We start from the raw sequence: 20,397 nt of genomic DNA, 5'->3' as shown, positions 1-20,397 counted from the left end.
TCATCAAACCCTTATACAACCCCACCATAACATTCCAACTCTTATATTCAATACTTCGATTTATAAAGGCCAATGTACCAAAAGCTCTCTTTACTACCCTATCTACCTGTGATGCCACTTTTAGGGAATTTTGTATCTGTATTCCTAGATCCCTCTGTTCTACTGCACTCTTCAGTGCCCTACCATTTACCTTGTATGTTTTACTTTGTTTTTTCCTTCCAAAGTGTAATACCTCACACTTGTCTGTATTAAACTCCATCTGCCATTTGTCAGCCCATTTTTCCAGCTGGTCCAGATCCCTCTGCAAGCTTTGAAAACCTTCCTCACTGTCCACTACACCTCCAATCTTTGTATCATCAGCAAATTTGGTGATCCAATTTACCACATTATCATCCAGATCATTGATATAGATGACAAATAACAATGGACCCAGCACTGATCCCTGTGGCACACCACTAGTTACAGGCCTCCACTCAGAGAAGCAATCCTCCACTGCCACTCTCTGACTTCTCCCATTGAGCCAATGTCTAATCCAATTTACTACCTCTCCATGTATACCTAGTGACTGAATCTTCCTAACTAAGCTCCCATGCGGGACCTTGTCAAAGGCCTTACTGAACATCCACTACCTTCCCTTCATCCACTTTCCTTGTATCCTCCTCAAAAAACGCTAAATTTGTTAAACATGACCTACCACGCACAAAACCATGTTGACTCTTCCCTAATAAGTCCCTGTCTATCCAAATACTTGTAGATCCTATCTCTTAGTACTCCTTCCAATAATTTACCCACTACTGACATCAAACTTACCAGCCTATAATTTCCCAGATTACTTTTAGAGCCTTTTTTATTAGAGGGCATAGATTGAAGGTAAGGGGAAAGCTTTAATAGAAAGCCAAGAGTCAGCTTTGTTTTTTTTTACAAAAAGGATGGTGGGTATGTGGAACGAGCTACTAGAGGAAGTGGTTGGTGTAATGCATTAACATTTAAAAGACAGTTGGACAGGTACATGGATAGGAATGGTTCAGCAGATACAGTCCACACACGGGTGACTATATTTGAGGGGCATTTTGTTCGGCATGGACCCAAGAGGCCAAATCTGTGTTGCATGATTCTCTAAGAGCTGACCAACAGCCAGGCTATGACCAGTAATGACTTCTTCTGTCCTTGATTGACAGGCTCTACTAACACTGCAGAAGAGGTACTTAATCAGCCAGAGGCAGCACAGAAGACAGGCCAAGAGCTAGAGCCAGTTGGAGATGATGCAGAACACAGGATGTCGGGAGGATGCAAGCTCTGCCTGCGACATCACCTCTTTGCCCAAAGGTGATGAGCTCGACAAAGGATCCACTACAGTGGCCTGCAACGCTATGAAAGCTCCCGACACAACCCCCAGCAGCAGCATTGCTGGGCTCCTAATTTATTCAACTAATGAGAAGATGAGCATCTACCAGGCATTCAAAAAGGAACTGCTTCCGCCTGGCGTAGCTCTACTTCTGCTGGAAGCCCAAGCTGCGACGGGTACTCTCATCGACCCTGTGACAGAGCAGAGGCTGCCCGTGGATGATGCTGTACAGGCTGGGATCATTGGTCATGACGTATACAACAAGTTGCTGTCTGCAGAGAAGGCCGTGTCAGGTTACAAGGATCCCAGCACAGGGAATACCATCTCCCTATTCCAAGCCATGAAGAAGGAGCTGGTGGTGAGCTCTCATGGCATTCGGCTATTGGAAGCACAACTGGCCACAGGCGGCATCATCGATCCAACCTCTGGCTGTCGGATTTCCATGGAGGATGCCTATCAGCGAGGAATGTTTGATCAGGAGATGAACAATATTCTCTCTGACCCCAGTGATGACACCAAGGGATTTTTTGACCCGAACACCCAGGAAAACCTCAGCTACCTGGAGCTGAAACAGAGGTGTGTGACCGAGCCAAGCTCCGGTCTCTGCCTGCTGATCATCACGGATAAAGTAGTGAAAGGAATCCAGATTACCACTGAAGAAAAAACAAAGAACACCTTCAGAAGGACTTTGGTTTCAGTGAAAGCTGGCCGGTTCAGAGAACGAAAAGTGGCATTATGGGAAGTCATCAATTCAGAATATTTCACTGCCGAACAAATCTGTGAGTTTATCAAAGATTTTGAGTCCGGTAAAGCCACCATCGAGAAAATAATCACAGTTGTCATGACAACAATTGAACAAACAGAGAGGGAGAAAAAGATGGCCACCTTCCGTGGACTGAGGCGCAGGGTGACTGCAGAGCAACTCCTGAAATCAAACATCATTGATAAGAAACTCTACGACAAATTGGAGGAAGGGATCACCACAGTTAAAGAAGTTACCAAATTCCAGTCTGTGGAGCAGTATCTAACAGGAACATGCAGTATCGCTGGTGTCCTGGTGGAGAAAACCAATGAGAAGATGAGCATCTACCAAGCCATGAAGAAACGTCTGCTGATGCCTGGAACAGCCCAGATCCTGCTGGAAGCTCAGGCGGCGACCGGCTTTCTCATTGACCCAGTCAAGAACGTGAAGCTCACTGTGGATGAGGCGGTTAAGAGCGGTCTCATTGGAAAAGAGCTCCATCAGAAGCTGCTGTCTGCAGAAAGGGCGGTTACTGGATACAAAGACCCCTACACCGGCAACATCATCTCCTTGTTCCAGGCTCTGAAGAAGGATTTGATCATCAAGGAACATGGGATTCGCCTGCTGGAGGCACAGATTGCCACGGGGGGCATCATCGACCCGGTACACAGCCATCGCCTCCCTGTCGACGTGGCGTACAAGAGAGGGATGTTTGATGAGGAGATGAACAACATTCTGGCTGATGCAGGAGATGACACCAAGGGATTCTTTGACCCCAACACCAAGGAGAACCTCACCTATCTACAGCTGAAGCAGAGATGTGTGAATGAGGAGGAAACTGGCCTCTGTCTCTTGTGCTTGAGAGACCTCAATTATATAGATAAACAGACAGAAGTGATTTTCAAACAGACCACCTTCTCCAGCACGATGGGCATGTTTCAGGGAAAGACCTTGACAATCTGGGAATTTCTAAATTCTAAATATGTCACAGACAGAAAGAGAAAAGAAGTGCTACAGCAATACAGTTCTGGATCATTGACAATACAACAGATCATTAGCCTTTTTACCAGGATCATTGAGGAGACTGAAAGAATATCCAGCTGCACAATGACTATAGATGGATTCAGAAAGAAAGTTACCATGCAGCAACTTGTGAACTCGCAAATTATAAGAAGTGATACATTCAAAGACCTGAGCGAAGGCAGGACAACAGTGCAAGACATTCTGCAGATGGAGTCAGTGAAGAGATACCTGCAAGGATCAAACAGCATTGCAGGCATAATTATGGAAAACACTAATCAGAAGATGGGGATTTACGAGGCACTAAAAAAACGCCTGCTGATGCCTGGAACGGCCCTGATCCTGCTGGAAGCTCAGGCGGCGACTGGCTTTATCATCGATCCAGTCAGGAATCTGAAACTCACGGTGGACGAGGCTGTTGAGAATGGTCTCATTGGAAAAGAGCTCCATCAGAAGCTGCTGTCTGCAGAAAGGGCAGTTACTGGATACAAAGACCCCTACACCGGCAACATCATCTCCTTGTTCCAGGCTCTGCAGCAGGATTTGATCGTCAAGGAACATGGGATTCGCCTGCTGGAGGCACAGATTGCCACGGGAGGCATCATCGACCCGGTACACAGCCATCGCCTCCCTGTCGATGTGGCATACAAGAGAGGGATGTTTAACGAGGAGATGAACAAGATTCTGGCCGATGCAGGAGATGACACCAAGGGATTCTTGGACCCCAACACCAAGGAGAACCTCACCTATCTACAGCTGAAACAGAGATGTGTGAGTGACCAGGACACTGGTCTGTGCTTGCTGAAGATATCAGATGGAAATGTGAAGACTCATCAGGAATATACCATTGATGAAATCATGAGGGCATTTCAGAAGGAGACCATGTTTGTATCATGTGGCAAGTTCAAAGGCAGATCTATCTCAATTTGGGAAATACTCCACTCTGAATATTTCACAGAGGAAAAGAGGAAGGAGCTGATGGCGATGTACAGATTGAGGGAAGTTGACATAAAGACCCTCATAACAAAAATAAACACCATTATTGAGCAAACTCAAGACCAGACCATTGCTGTGACACCCTCTGTGGCTGTGCCATGTCAGAGCTCCCCGGTCTACACTGCAGAAGCGACTGAAGCAACCTTTCAAAAGACAACACTCACCTTCACGCTCTGGTGTCTTCTTCATTCTAAGCTCTTCACTGAAGAGGAGCGCATATCATTAATTCACAGGTATATCAGGAAGGAGATTGATATGGCGACAGTGATCACAACCATCACCACAAGAGTTGAGGCAAGACAAAGCCAATTGGACAACTCAGTCACCTTCGCCGGTCTCCGAGCAGATATTTCCCTTCAGGAATTGGTGGAGTCAGAGGTTATTGATGAAGCAACATTGCTAGATCTGAAGCAAGGGAAGAAGACTGTGCAAGAAGTCAGTGAGTTGGAGTCGGTGAAGGTCTACCTGAAGGGATCAGACAGCATTGCCGGCATCCTGGTAGGATCAACCAATGAGAAGATGAGCATCTACCAAGCCATGAAGAAACGTCTGCTGATGCCTGGAACAGCCCTGATCCTGCTGGAAGCTCAGGCGGCGACCGGCTTTCTCATTGACCCAGTCAAGAACATGAAGCTCACTGTGGATGAGGCGGTTAAGAGCGGTCTCGTTGGAAAAGAGCTCCATCAGAAGCTGCTGTCTGCAGAAAGGGCAGTTACTGGATACAAAGACCCCTACACCGGCAACATCATCTCCTTGTTCCAGGCCCTGAAGAAGGATTTGATCATCAAGGAACATGGGATTCGCCTGCTGGAGGCACAGATTGCCACAGGGGGCATCATTGACCCGGTACACAGCCATCGCCTCCCTGTCGATGTGGCGTACAAGAGAGGGATGTTTGACGAGGAGATGAACAAGATTCTGGATGATGCAGGAGATGACACCAAGGGATTCTTCGACCCCAATACCAAGGAGAACCTTACCTATCTACAGCTGAAACAGAGATGTGTCAGTGACCAGGACACTGGTCTGTGCTTGCTGAAGATATCAAATGGAAGTGTGCAGACTCACCAGGGATATACCATTGATGAAATCATGAGAGCATTTCAGAAGGAGACCATGTTTGTATCATGTGGCAAGTTCAAAGGCAGATCTATCTCAATTTGGGAAATCCTCCATTCTGAATATTTCACAGAGGAAAAGAGGAAGGAGCTGATGGCGATGTACAGATTGAGGGAAGTTGACATAAAGACCCTCATAACAAAAATAAACACCATTATTGAGCAAACTCAAGACCAGACCATTGCTGTGACACCCTCTGTGGCTGTGCCATGTCAGAGCCCCCTGGTCTACACTGCAGAAGAGACTGAAGCCGCCTTTCAAAAGACAACACTCACCTTCACGCTCTGGTGTCTTCTTCATTCTGAGCTCTTCACTGAAGAGGAGCGCATAGCTTTGATTGACAAGTATATCAGGAAGGAGATTGATATGGCGACGGTGATCGCAACCATCACCACAAGAGTTGAGGCAAGACAAATCCAATTGGACACCTCAGTCACCTTCGCCGGCCTCCGAGCAGATATTTCCCTTCAGGAATTGGTGGAGTCAGAGGTTATTGATGAAGCAACATTGCTGGATCTGAAGGAGGGGAAGAAGACTGTGCAAGAAGTCAGTGAGTTGGAGTCGGTGAAGGTCTACCTGAAGGGATCAGACAGCATTGCCGGCATCCTGGTAGGATCAACCAGTGAGAAGATGAGCATCTACCAAGCCATGAAGAAAGGTCTGCTGATGCCTGGAACGGCCCTGATCCTGCTGGAAGCTCAGGCGGCGACCGGCTTTCTCATTGACCCAGTCAAGAACATGAAGCTCACAGTGGATGAGGCGGTTAAGAGCGGTCTCATTGGAAAAGAGCTCCATCAGAAGCTGCTGTCTGCAGAAAGGGCAGTTACTGGATACAAAGACCCCTACACCGGCAACATCATCTCCTTGTTCCAGGCTCTGCAGCAGGATTTGATCGTCAAGGAACATGGGATTCGCCTGCTGGAGGCACAGATTGCCACAGGAGGCATCATCGACCCGGTACACAGCCATCGCCTCCCTGTCGATGTGGCGTACAAGAGAGGGATGTTTGACGAGGAGATGAACAAAATTCTGGCCGATGCAGGAGATGACACCAAGGGATTCTTGGACCCCAACACCAAGGAGAACCTCACCTATCTACAGCTGAAACAGAGATGTGTGAGTGACCAGGACACTGGTCTGTGCTTGCTGAAGATATCAGATGGAAATGTGAAGACTCATCAGGAATATACCATTGATGAAATCATGAGAGCATTTCAGAAGGAGACCATGTTTCTATCATGTGGCAAGTTCAAAGGCAGATCTATCTCAATTTGGGAAATCCTCCACTCTGAATATTTCACAGAGGAAAAGAGGAAGGAGCTGATGGCGATGTACAGATTGAGGGAAGTTGACATAAAGACCCTCATAACAAAAATAAACACCATTATTGAGCAAACTCAAGACCAGACCATTGCTGTGACACCCTCTGTGGCTGTGCCATGTCAGAGCCCCCCGGTCTACACTGCAGAAGCGACTGAAGCAACCTTTCAAAAGACAACACTCACCTTCACACTGTGGTGTCTTCTTCATTCTAAGCTCTTCACTGAAGAGGAGCGCATATCATTAATTCACAGGTATATCAGGAAGGAGATTGATATGGCGACAGTGATCACAACCATCACCACAAGAGTTGAGGCAAGACAAAGCCAATTGGACAACTCAGTCACCTTCGCCGGTCTCCGAGCAGATATTTCCCTTCAGGAATTGGTGGAGTCAGAGGTTATTGATGAAGCAACATTGCTAGATCTGAAGCAAGGGAAGAAGACTGTGCAAGAAGTCAGTGAGTTGGAGTCGGTGAAGGTCTACCTGAAGGGATCAGACAGCATTGCCGGCATCCTGGTAGGATCAACCAATGAGAAGATGAGCATCTACCAAGCCATGAAGAAACGTCTGCTGATGCCTGGAACGGCCCTGATCCTGCTGGAAGCTCAGGCGGCGACCGGCTTTCTCATTGACCCAGTCAAGAACATGAAGCTCACAGTGGATGAGGCGGTTAAGAGCGGTCTCGTTGGAAAAGAGCTCCATCAGAAGCTGCTGTCTGCAGAAAGGGCAGTTACTGGATACAAAGACCCCTACACCGGCAACATCATCTCCTTATTCCAGGCTCTGAAGAAGGATTTGATCATCAAGGAACATGGGATTCGCCTGCTGGAGGCACAGATTGCCACAGGGGGCATCATTGACCCGGTACACAGCCATCGCCTCCCTGTCAATGTGGCGTACAAGAGAGGGATGTTTGACGAGGAGATGAACAAGATTCTGGATGATGCAGGAGATGACACCAAGGGATTCTTCGACCCCAATACCAAGGAGAACCTTACCTATCTACAGCTGAAACAGAGATGTGTCAGTGACCAGGACACTGGTCTGTGCTTGCTGAAGATATCAAATGGAAGTGTGCATACTCACCAGGGATATACCATTGATGAAATCATGAGAGCATTTCAGAAGGAGACCATGTTTGTATCATGTGGCAAGTTCAAAGGCAGATCTATCTCAATTTGGGAAATCCTCCATTCTGAATATTTCACAGAGGAAAAGAGGAAGGAGCTGATGGCGATGTACAGATTGAGGGAAGTTGACATAAAGACCCTCATAACAAAAATAAACACCATTATTGAGCAAACTCAAGACCAGACCATTGCTGTGACACCCTCTGTGGCTGTGCCATGTCAGAGCCCCCTGGTCTACACTGCAGAAGAGACTGAAGCCGCCTTTCAAAAGACAACACTCACCTTCACGCTCTGGTGTCTTCTTCATTCTGAGCTCTTCACTGAAGAGGAGCGCATAGCTTTGATTGACAAGTATATCAGGAAGGAGATTGATATGGCGACGGTGATCGCAACCATCACCACAAGAGTTGAGGCAAGACAAATCCAATTGGACACCTCAGTCACCTTCGCCGGCCTCCGAGCAGATATTTCCCTTCAGGAATTGGTGGAGTCAGAGGTTATTGATGAAGCAACATTGCTGGATCTGAAGGAGGGGAAGAAGACTGTGCAAGAAGTCAGTGAGTTGGAGTCGGTGAAGGTCTACCTGAAGGGATCAGACAGCATTGCCGGCATCCTGGTAGGATCAACCAGTGAGAAGATGAGCATCTACCAAGCCATGAAGAAAGGTCTGCTGATGCCTGGAACGGCCCTGATCCTGCTGGAAGCTCAGGCGGCGACCGGCTTTCTCATTGACCCAGTCAAGAACATGAAGCTCACAGTGGATGAGGCGGTTAAGAGCGGTCTCATTGGAAAAGAGCTCCATCAGAAGCTGCTGTCTGCAGAAAGGGCAGTTACTGGATACAAAGACCCCTACACCGGCAACATCATCTCCTTGTTCCAGGCTCTGCAGCAGGATTTGATCGTCAAGGAACATGGGATTCGCCTGCTGGAGGCACAGATTGCCACAGGAGGCATCATCGACCCGGTACACAGCCATCGCCTCCCTGTCGATGTGGCGTACAAGAGAGGGATGTTTGACGAGGAGATGAACAAAATTCTGGCCGATGCAGGAGATGACACCAAGGGATTCTTGGACCCCAACACCAAGGAGAACCTCACCTATCTACAGCTGAAACAGAGATGTGTGAGTGACCAGGACACTGGTCTGTGCTTGCTGAAGATATCAGATGGAAGCATGCAGACCAACCAGGGATATACCATTGATGAAATAATGAGCGCATTTCAGAAGGAGACCATGTTTTTATCATGTGGCAAGTTCAAAGGCAGATCTATCTCAATTTGGGAAATCCTCCACTCTGAATATTTCACAGAGGAAAAGAGGAAGGAGCTGATGGCGATGTACAGATTGAGGGAAGTTGACATAAAGACCCTCATAACAAAAATAAACACCATTATTGAGCAAACTCAAGACCAGACCATTGCTGTGACACCCTCTGTGGCTGTGCCATGTCAGAGCCCCCCGGTCTACACTGCAGAAGCGACTGAAGCAACCTTTCAAAAGACAACACTCACCTTCACACTGTGGTGTCTTCTTCATTCTAAGCTCTTCACTGAAGAGGAGCGCATAGCTTTGATTGACAGGTATATCAGGAAGGAGATTGATATGGTGACGGTGATCGCAACCATCACCACAAGAGTTGAGGCAAGACAAATCCAATTGGACACCTCTGTCACCTTCGCCGGTCTCCGAGCAGATATTTCCCTTCAGGAATTGGTGGAGTCAGAGGTTATTGATGAAGCAACATTGCTGGATCTGAAGGAGGGGAAGAAGACTGTGCAAGAAGTCAGTGAGCTGGAGTCGGTGAAGGTCTACCTGAAGGGATCAGACAGCATTGCCGGCATCCTGGTAGGATCAACCAGTGAGAAGATGAGCATCTACCAAGCCATGAAGAAAGGTCTGCTGATGCCTGGAACGGCCCTGATCCTGCTGGAAGCTCAGGCGGCGACCGGCTTTCTCATTGACCCAGTCAAAAACGTGAAGCTCACAGTGGATGAGGCGGTTAAGAGCGGTCTCATTGGAAAAGAGCTCCATCAGAAGCTGCTGTCTGCAGAAAGGGCAGTTACTGGATACAAAGACCCCTACACCGGCAACATCATCTCCTTGTTCCAGGCTCTGCAGCAGGATTTGATCGTCAAGGAACATGGGATTCGCCTGCTGGAGGCACAGATTGCCACGGGAGGCATCATCGACCCGGTACACAGCCATCGCCTCCCTGTCGATGTGGCGTACAAGAGAGGGATGTTTGACGAGGAGATGAACAAGATTCTGGCCGATGCAGGAGATGACACCAAGGGATTCTTGGACCCCAACACCAAGGAGAACCTCACCTATCTACAGCTGAAACAGAGATGTGTGAGTGACCAGGACACTGGTCTGTGCTTGCTGAAGATATCAGATGGAAATGTGAAGACTCATCAGGAATATACCATTGATGAAATCATGAGAGCATTTCAGAAGGAGACCATGTTTCTATCATGTGGCAAGTTCAAAGGCAGATCTATCTCAATTTGGGAAATCCTCCACTCTGAATATTTCACAGAGGAAAAGAGGAAGGAGCTGATGGCGATGTACAGATTGAGGGAAGTTGACATAAAGACCCTCATAACAAAAATAAACACCATTATTGAGCAAACTCAAGACCAGACCATTGCTGTGACACCCTCTGTGGCTGTGCCATGTCAGAGCCCCCCGGTCTACACTGCAGAAGCGACTGAAGCAACCTTTCAAAAGACAACACTCACCTTCACACTGTGGTGTCTTCTTCATTCTAAGCTCTTCACTGAAGAGGAGCGCATAGCTTTGATTGACAGGTATATCAGGAAGGAGATTGATATGGCGACGGTGATCGCAACCATCACCACAAGAGTTGAGGCAAGACAAATCCAATTGGACACCTCAGTCACCTTCGCCGGTCTCCGAGCAGATATTTCCCTTCAGGAATTGGTGGAGTCAGAGGTTATTGATGAAGCAACATTGCTAGATCTGAAGCAAGGGAAGAAGACTGTGCAAGAAGTCAGTGAGTTGGAGTCGGTGAAGGTCTACCTGAAGGGATCAGACAGTATTGCCGGCATCCTGGTAGGATCAACCAATGAGAAGATGAGCATCTACCAAGCCATGAAGAAACGTCTGCTGATGCCTGGAACGGCCCTGATCCTGCTGGAAGCTCAGGCGGCGACCGGCTTTCTCATTGACCCAGTCAAGAACATGAAGCTCACTGTGGATGAGGCGGTTAAGAGCGGTCTCATTGGAAAAGAGCTCCATCAGAAGCTGCTGTCTGCAGAAAGGGCGGTTACTGGATACAAAGACCCCTACACCGGCAACATCATCTCCTTGTTCCAGGCTCTGAAGAAGGATTTGATCATCAAGGAACATGGGATTCGCCTGCTGGAGGCACAGATTGCCACAGGGGGCATCATTGACCCGGTACACAGCCATCGCCTCCCTGTCGATGTGGCGTACAAGAGAGGGATGTTTGATGAGGAGATGAACAAGATTCTGGATGATGCAGGAGATGACACCAAGGGATTCTTCGACCCCAATACCAAGGAGAACCTTACCTATCTACAGCTGAAACAGAGATGTGTCAGTGACCAGGACACTGGTCTGTGCTTGCTGAAGATATCAAATGGAAGCATGCAGACCAACCAGGGATATACCATTGATGAAATAATGAGCGCATTTCAGAAGGAGACCATGTTTTTATCATGTGGCAAGTTCAAAGGCAGATCTATCTCAATTTGGGAAATCCTCCACTCTGAATATTTCACAGAGGAAAAGAGGAAGGAGCTGATGGCGATGTACAGATTGAGGGAAGTTGACATAAAGACCCTCATAACAAAAATAAACACCATTATTGAGCAAACTCAAGACCAGACCATTGCTGTGACACCCTCTGTGGCTGTGCCATGTCAGAGCCCCCCGGTCTACACTGCAGAAGAGACTGAAGCCGCCTTTAAAAAGACAACACTCACCTTCACGCTCTGGTGTCTTCTTCATTCTAAGCTCTTCACTGAAGAGGAGCGCATAGCTTTGATTGACAGGTATATCAGGAAGGAGATTGATATGGCGACGGTGATCGCAACCATCACCACAAGAGTTGAGGCAAGACAAATCCAATTGGACACCTCAGTCACCTTCGCCGGTCTCCGAGCAGATATTTCCCTTCAGGAATTGGTGGAATCAGAGGTTATTGATGAAGCAACATTGCTAGATCTGAAGCAAGGGAAGAAGACTGTGCAAGAAGTCAGTGAGTTGGAGTCGGTGAAGGTCTACCTGAAGGGATCAGACAGCATTGCCGGCATCCTGGTAGGATCAACCAATGAGAAGATGAGCATCTACCAAGCCATGAAGAAACGTCTGCTGATGCCTGGAACGGCCCTGATCCTGCTGGAAGCTCAGGCGGCGACCGGCTTTCTCATTGACCCAGTCAAGAACATGAAGCTCACTGTGGATGAGGCGGTTAAGAGCGGTCTCGTTGGAAAAGAGCTCCATCAGAAGCTGTTGTCTGCAGAAAGGGCGGTTACTGGATACAAAGACCCCTACACCGGCAACATCATCTCCTTGTTCCAGGCCCTGAAGAAGGATTTGATCATCAAGGAACATGGGATTCGCCTGCTGGAGGCACAGATTGCCACAGGGGGCATCATTGACCCGGTACACAGCCATCGCCTCCCTGTCGATGTGGCGTACAAGAGAGGGATGTTTGATGAGGAGATGAACAAGATTCTGGATGATGCAGGAGATGACACCAAGGGATTCTTCGACCCCAATACCAAGGAGAACCTTACCTATCTACAGCTGAAACAGAGATGTGTCAGTGACCAGGACACTGGTCTGTGCTTGCTGAAGATATCAAATGGAAGCATGCAGACTCACCAGGGATATACCATTGATGAAATAATGAGCGCATTTCAGAAGGAGACCATGTTTGTATCATGTGGCAAGTTCAAAGGCAGATCTATCTCAATTTGGGAAATCCTCCACTCTGAATATTTCACAGAGGAAAAGAGGAAGGAGCTGATGGCGATGTACAGATTGAGGGAAGTTGACATAAAGACCCTCATAACAAAAATAAACACCATTATTGAGCAAACTCAAGACCAGACCATTGCTGTGACACCCTCTGTGGCTGTGCCATGTCAGAGCCCCCTGGTCTACACTGCAGAAGAGACTGAAGCCGCCTTTAAAAAGACAACACTCACCTTCACGCTCTGGTGTCTTCTTCATTCTAAGCTCTTCACTGAAGAGGAGCGCATTACTTTGATTGACAGGTATATCAGGAAGGAGATTGATATGGCAACGGTGATCGCAACCATCACCACAAGAGTTGAGGCAAGACAAATCCAATTGGACACCTCTGTCACCTTCGCCGGTCTCCGAGCAGATATTTCCCTTCAGGAATTGGTGGAGTCAGAGGTTATTGATGAAGCAACATTGCTGGATCTGAAGGAGGGGAAGAAGACTGTGCAAGAAGTCAGTGAGCTGGAGTCGGTGAAGGTCTACCTGAAGGGATCAGACAGCATTGCCGGCATCCTGGTAGGATCAACCAGTGAGAAGATGAGCATCTACCAAGCCATGAAGAAAGGTCTGCTGATGCCTGGAACGGCCCTGATCCTGCTGGAAGCTCAGGCGGCGACCGGCTTTCTCATTGACCCAGTCAAAAACGTGAAGCTCACAGTGGATGAGGCGGTTAAGAGCGGTCTCATTGGAAAAGAGCTCCATCAGAAGCTGCTGTCTGCAGAAAGGGCAGTTACTGGATACAAAGACCCCTACACCGGCAACATCATCTCCTTGTTCCAGGCTCTGCAGCAGGATTTGATCGTCAAGGAACATGGGATTCGCCTGCTGGAGGCACAGATTGCCACGGGAGGCATCATCGACCCGGTACACAGCCATCGCCTCCCTGTCGATGTGGCGTACAAGAGAGGGATGTTTAACGAGGAGATGAACAAGATTCTGGCCGATGCAGGAGATGACACCAAGGGATTCTTGGACCCCAACACCAAGGAGAACCTCACCTATCTACAGCTGAAGCAGAGATGTATTCAGGATCCTATGACAGATCTGTGTTTTTTGTTACTGAGTTGATAAATAGTTGAATAGTCTTGTTGACTAATCTTATTATTATTATTAGGTACTACTGTTTAAGTGTATTATATAATTTTAATTAATTCCCTGTCATGTCCACATGCCATAGCTCTGCAGTCCTAAGCTTGTATCTTCCCCTCTTCAATGGAACAACTGGTCCTTCTTCCCCCATGCCTGTGTGCTCCATTGTCTTTAAGTTTCCTCTCCTGTCTTTCTCTTTCCATTCATACTGTCCCCCTCACCTGACTCCAGATCTGATATGAGACTGATGAGGACTTTAACACATTTCATTTCAAGCCCCAATATAATTAGCATTGTGGCATTTCACTCGCCATTGTCCTGCTGCATCTGCGGATAGAGGACACATTGAAGAATTTCCCTCAGAACTGAGAGGAGGCAAATAAGATGGTTGAGCAGCTGTGAGAGAAGTTCTTTGTAATATGGCTTTTCTTCAGTTTGTGCAGTTCCATTCAGACCTTCTGTGTTGTACACGTTCAGCATGATCCTATTGGAGCACAGGGTAATGTGGACAGCTTTGGGGAATTCAGGCCATTATCCGATATCGAGTCTGTGGTTAGCAAAAGAAAGGAGGCATACGGTTGGATTTGGCAATTGGAAAGAAGAAAATCCAGGCTTGTTGAGGTCTTTGGTTATGCTGACTGCTTCAGCAAGAAGTGTAAACAGAGCCTGATTTCCTGTTCCTGTATTAATTTTCAAAGCTGTACAAAGCCATCGTCCATCTCGATCCGATGCTTTCCGTGGCGAATCATAAATGACTCCGTGTTGACAGACATGCCAAACTTCTTTAATTTCCTGAGGAAGTAAAGACATTGCTGAGTTTTTTTAGTTGTGGCGCTGAGTAATGGACAGGCTATTGGTGATGTTTACTTGTGAGAACTTGAAGCTCTCGACCCTCTCAGCATTAAAATCATTGATGTAGACAGCAGCATGTGCTCTCCCCCCCACACACTTTCTGAAGTCAGTGACCAGCTCCTTTGTCATGACAAATGACACTAAGCTATCTATCTCCTTCCTGTATCCGGAGTGATCATTATTTGAAGTATGTTGACTATGGTGGTATCATCTGCCAAGTTAGAGATGGAGTTTGAGCACAATATGGCCATGGAGTAATGAATATACAGGGGAAGAGCAGGGGGGTGCGACGACACAACCGTATGGGGTAACATTGATGAGAATAATTATAGTTGAGCTGTTGCTGTGAATCCTTAATGGTTGCAGTCTGTTGGTTAGGAAGTTAAGGATCTAGTTGCAGAGTGAGGCATTGACACCTCAGGTCTAGGATTTTGGTGATTAATTTTTTTATTTGGAGTACTAAAGTCAGAACTGTAGTCAATAAACTATAGAGGCATATGTACTACCATACAGAAAGAGGACATTGCCAACTTGATCTTCTGTCTAGTCCAATCTACATTGACAAAGACCACACTGCTCAAACCCCTCCCATCCATGTACCTATCCAAACATTTCTTAAATAATACAATTCAACCCACAGTTACCACTTCCACTGGCAAATTGTTCCACATCCGCAACAGCCACTGAGTGAAGAAGCTCCCGCTCAGGCTCCCCATCAAATATTTCGCTTCATAATTCTGTGACTATGACCTCTAGTTTGTCCCACCCAACACGAGGGGGAAAAGCCTGCATGTATTTACCCTGTCTACACCCCTCACCATTGTGTATCACCTATATGATCTCCCCTCATTTTCCTATACTGTAGGGGATTTGATCCATAATGTTCTACTAAGCTAAATTAATTAGTATTCAAATGTCCAACTAATCTTCCAGTAATCACCTCTTTTGAACCCTCTCATGGCCTCAACATCCTTCTGTTAATGGGATGACCAAAACTAGATGCGGACTAACCAGAGTTTTATTAAGCTGTAACATGATTACCAACTCTTGAGTTCACTTCAAAGTTCAAAATAAATTTATTATCAATTACAGTGTGTATGACAACTTCCTTGCAGGCAACTACAGGAAAAATAAAGATGTACAATAGAATTTAGAAAATCAATACATGAAGAGATCAAAATTGACAAACAACTGATGTTGAAAGGAAGACAAATTGTGAAAATTAAAAATACTGAGAAGTCAAGTTGTAAAGCGTCTTTGAAAGTGAGTGTGCAGCTCATAAAATCAGTCCAGCTTGGGGTGAATTAAGTTATACATGCTGGTTTAAGGGCCTAAATAAAAAAACAAGCATGCCATATGCTGTGTCTGGATGAAGGGTCTCAGTCTGAATTTTATTTGTTTATTCCTCTCCAAAGAAATGCCTGACTTCCTGAGTTCATCCAACATTTTGTGTGTATTACTCTGGATTTCCAGTATCTGCAGAATCTCCTGTAATTATTAACACATGCCATATACTTTCTTTACCTCACTATCACTTTGTATAGCTAATTCCAGTGTGTGAATATGGATGGTCAATGTGAATAGTAAGCCCGCAGATGAAACTGAAATAGGTGCAAATCGACAATGAAAATGGTTATCAAAAATAATAGGGTGATGTTGATAAGCAGGATAAGTGAGCAGGAGATTGGCAAATTCAGAGAACTGTAAAGTGTTGAATTTTAGTAAGTTAAACCAGATATCTCTTGTACAGTGAATAGTCGGTCACTGGGGGTTGTTGTGGAACAGAGGGGCATTTAACCTTTCATCAAAGTACATTTGATTGAAGATAAAAGATCTGAAAGATTAGCTTTATTTGTCACATGTACATCAAAACATGTATGAAATGCGTCATTTGTGTCAAATCAAATCAATGAGGATTTTGCTGGGCAGACTGCAAGTGTAGCCATGCTTCCTGTGCAAAAGTGTGCTGGGGCCTACTTGGGGAAAGGTGATCTTACACTGGGTGTTTGTAAAATCTCAGTTCTTATTAGGGAGCCTAATGTAAAGGAACCCTTAGGAGGCAATGATCATAATATGATTAAATTCATACTGCATTTTGAGAGGGAGAAGCATAAATCACATGTATCAATACCGCAATGGAATAAAGGGAATTACAGAGGCTTCAGAGAGAAGCTTGCCCAAGTGATAGGAGGATACTGGCGGAGATAATGGCAGATCAGAGGTGGCTGAAGTTTCTGGGAATAGTTCACAAGGTGCAGGATAGATAAATCCCACAGAAGAAGTAGTTCTCAAATGACAGGGCTAGGTAACAAAAGAAGTTAAGGACTGCATAAAAGCCAAGGAAAGGCATATAAGGTAACAAAAATAAGTGTAAAATTGGATGATTGGGAAGCTTCTAAAATCCAACAAAAGGCAACTAAAAATGCTATAAGTAGAAAAAAAATAAAATATGAGGGCAAACTAGCCAATAATATAAAGCAGGATATTAATAGTATTTTCAGTTATATAAAGCGTAAAAGGGAGGCGAGAGATGATATTGGACCACTGGAAAATGATGCTGGTGAGATAGTAATGGGAGACAAAGAAATGGCAGATGAATTTAATGGGTACTTTTCATCAGTCTTCAGTGTGGAAGACGCTAGCAGTGTGCCAGAGGTCTGTGAGTGTTAGGGAGTAGGAGTGAGTGCCACTGTTATTACAAAGGTAAAAGTGCTGGCAAACTCAAAGGCTTTAAGGTGGATAAGACACTTAGGCCAGATGGACAACATCCCAAAGTCCTGAGAGAGGTTGCTGAAGGGATGATGGATGCATTGGTCATGATCTGTCAAGAATCACTTGATTCTAGCATGGTCGTGGAGGACTGGAAGTTTGCAAATGTCACTCCACTCTTTAAGAAGGGAGGAGGGCAAAAGAAAGAGAATTACAGGCCAGTTAGCCTAACCTCAGTGGTTGGGAAAGTGGTGGAGTCTATTATTAAGGATGAGGTTTTGGGGTACAATTATTTGGACACTAATGAGAAAATAAGTCAAAGTCAGTATAGTTTCTGTAAAGGGAAACCTTGCCTGACAAATCTGTTAGAGTTCTTTGAAGAAATAACAAGCAGGGTGGACAAAGGAGAGGCAGTGGATGTCGTTTACTTGGATTTTCACAGGCACTTGATAAGCTGCCACACACGAGGCTGCTTAACAAGACAATATCCTATGGCATTATAGGAAAGATACTGGCACGGATAGAGGAATGGCTGGCAGGCAAGAGGCAGTGAGTGGGAATAGAGCGGCCTTTTCTGGTCGGCTGCCAGTGACTAGTGGTGTTCCTGAGGGTCAGTATTGGGACCGCTACTTATCATATGTTTGACAATGATTTAGACAATGGAATTTATGGTTTTGTGGCAGAGTTTGTGGATGATACGAAGATAGGTGGAGGGGTAGGGAGTGCTGAGGAAGCAATGTAATTGCAGCAGGACTTAGACAAATTGAGAGAATGGGAAGGTGGCAGATGAAATACAGTGTTGGGGAATGTATGATCATGCATTTTGCTAAAAGGAACAACAGTGCAGACTGTTATCTAAATGGTGAGAAAATTCAAATGAAGGTGTCCTCGTGCAAGACTCCCAGAGGGTTAATTTACAAGTTGAGTCTGTGGTGAGGAAGGCAAATGCAGTGTTGGCATTCATTTCAAGAGAACTAGAATATAAAAGCAAGGATGTAATGTTGAGCAACACACACAAGATGCTGGAGGAACTCAGCAGACAAGGCAGCATCTATGGAAAAAAGTATAGTTGAAGTTTCAGGCCCAGACCCTTTGGCAGGACTGGAGAAAAAAGATGAGGAGAAGATTTAAAAGTTGAGGGTGTGGGGAGAGTATCCGTGATACTTCACACACTCTGGATCTTTTCAATGGCCACCATCATCTTAATTTCACTATGGATGTCCAGTCCCTATACACCTCCATCACCGACCAGGAAGGCCTCAAAACTCTCCATATCTTTCTGGACACCAGACCCAACCAGTTACTCTCCACCACCACTCCTCTCCATCTAGTGGAACTTGTCCTCACTCTTAATAATTTCTCCTTTGGCTCCTTCTACTTGTTTCAAATGAAAGGTATAGCCATGGGCACTCACATGGGTCCTAGCTATGCCTACCTTGTTGTCGGTTACATGGAACAGTCTATGTTCCAAGCCTACACTTGTGTCTGTCCCCCACTTTTCCTATGCTACACTGACAACTGCATTGGTGCTGATTTCTGCACCCAAGCCGAGCTCATCGACTTCATCAACTTTGCCTCCAACTTCCAACCTGCCCTCAAATTTACCTGGTCCATTTCCGACACCTCCCTCCCTTTTCTCAATCTCATTATCTCTGGAAACAGTTTATCTACTATTGTCTATTATAAACCCACAGACTCTCACAGCTACCTGGACTATACCTCTCCCCATCCACTTCTTCTCTCTATTCCTCCATCTCCACCACATCTGCTCTCAGGATAAGGCTTTTCATTCTAGGACAATGGAGACCTGTATGTCAATGATTTGGAAGTTGTAACCCTCCTAGATCAAATTTCCATGTCAATTTTTCCAACGATATTCTTGACATCTTACTTTTCCAAAGGAACTTCCTCACACATTTATTTAACCCTTGAAAAAACTTCTGGGGTAATTGTATTGGTAGTGTTTGGAATAAATATTGTAATCTAGGGAATATATTCATTTTTACAGCATTTACTCTGCCTACTAATGTTATTGGTAACATCATCCATTTATCAAGATCTTCTTGAAGTTTTTTTCAATAATGGTAAATAATTTAATTTATATAAATTCTTTATATCATTATCAACTCTTATACCTAAATATTTTATACCATTTAATCGGCCATCTAAATTGAGTTATTAATCGATATTGACTATAATCTCCTTTAGTAAGAGATAGAATTTCACTTTTATCCCAATTTATTTTGTAGCCTGATATTTTCCCATATTCTTCCAATCTAGAAGATAATTTACATAGCGAATACAATGGGTTTGTTAAATAAATCAGAACATCGTCAACAAATAAGTTAATCTTGTATTCCTCCTGGTTAACTCTGAAACCCTTAATATCTGGGTCCGTTCTAATTAATTCAGCTAATGGTTCTATCGCCAACACAAATAAAGCAGGTGATAATGGACAACCTTGTCTAGTTGACCTTGTTAACTGAAATGATGTTGAAATTTGACCATTTGTCACTACTTTATCTTTGGGATTAGTATTTAAGGTTTTAATCCATTTTATAAAGGATACTCCTAATCTGTATTTTTCCAATACCTTAAAAAGAAAATCCTATTCCAATCTATCAAATACTTTTTCTGCATCTAAAGCAACTGCCACACTCATTTCCTCCCTCTTTTGTGCCAAATGAATTATGCTAAGTAACCGGGTTACATTATCTGCCGATTGTCTATTTTTGATAAATCCTGTTTGATCCATATGTATTAATTTTGGTAAGTATTTAGATAATCTACTGGATAAAATGTTTGCTATTATTTTATAATTGGTGTTTAATAAAGAAATAGGTCTATATGATGTTGGCTTTAAAAGATCTCTTTTTTTGGCAATACTATTAAAATAGCTGTCGAAAAAGATTCTGGAAGTTTATGCATTCTTTCTGCTTGGTGTTTTAACTCCATAAAAGGAGGAATTAGTAAATCTTTAAACTTTTTGTAAAATTCGGGTGGAAAACCATCTTCTCCTGGGGATTTATTACTCTGAAGTGATCCTAGAGCT

General features: G+C 45.1%; 1 protein-coding gene across 4 annotated transcripts in view; it reads left to right on the top strand.

The window, feature by feature from the left end:
* The window catches only part of eppk1 (epiplakin 1), a 57,720-nt gene extending 37,524 nt beyond the window's left edge, over positions 1 to 20,196 (top strand). For all 4 annotated transcript variants that reach the window (XM_073055252.1, XM_073055249.1, XM_073055251.1 and 1 more), the window contains one exon: positions 1,179 to 20,196. In XM_073055252.1, coding sequence (XP_072911353.1) covers positions 1,260 to 13,763 — 12,504 coding nt within the window. In that variant the 5' untranslated portion in view covers positions 1,179 to 1,259 and the 3' untranslated portion in view covers positions 13,764 to 20,196. The remainder of the gene's footprint in view (positions 1 to 1,178) is intronic.
* The last annotated feature ends 201 nt before the right edge of the window (positions 20,197 to 20,397 follow it).

The sequence above is a fragment of the Hemitrygon akajei genome, chromosome 8 (assembly GCF_048418815.1).
Source record: "Hemitrygon akajei chromosome 8, sHemAka1.3, whole genome shotgun sequence".
NCBI classification, from domain to species: Eukaryota; Metazoa; Chordata; class Chondrichthyes; order Myliobatiformes; family Dasyatidae; genus Hemitrygon; species Hemitrygon akajei.
Note: the sequence above shows the minus strand (reverse complement) of the source record. Positions and strands in the feature narration are given on the sequence as shown.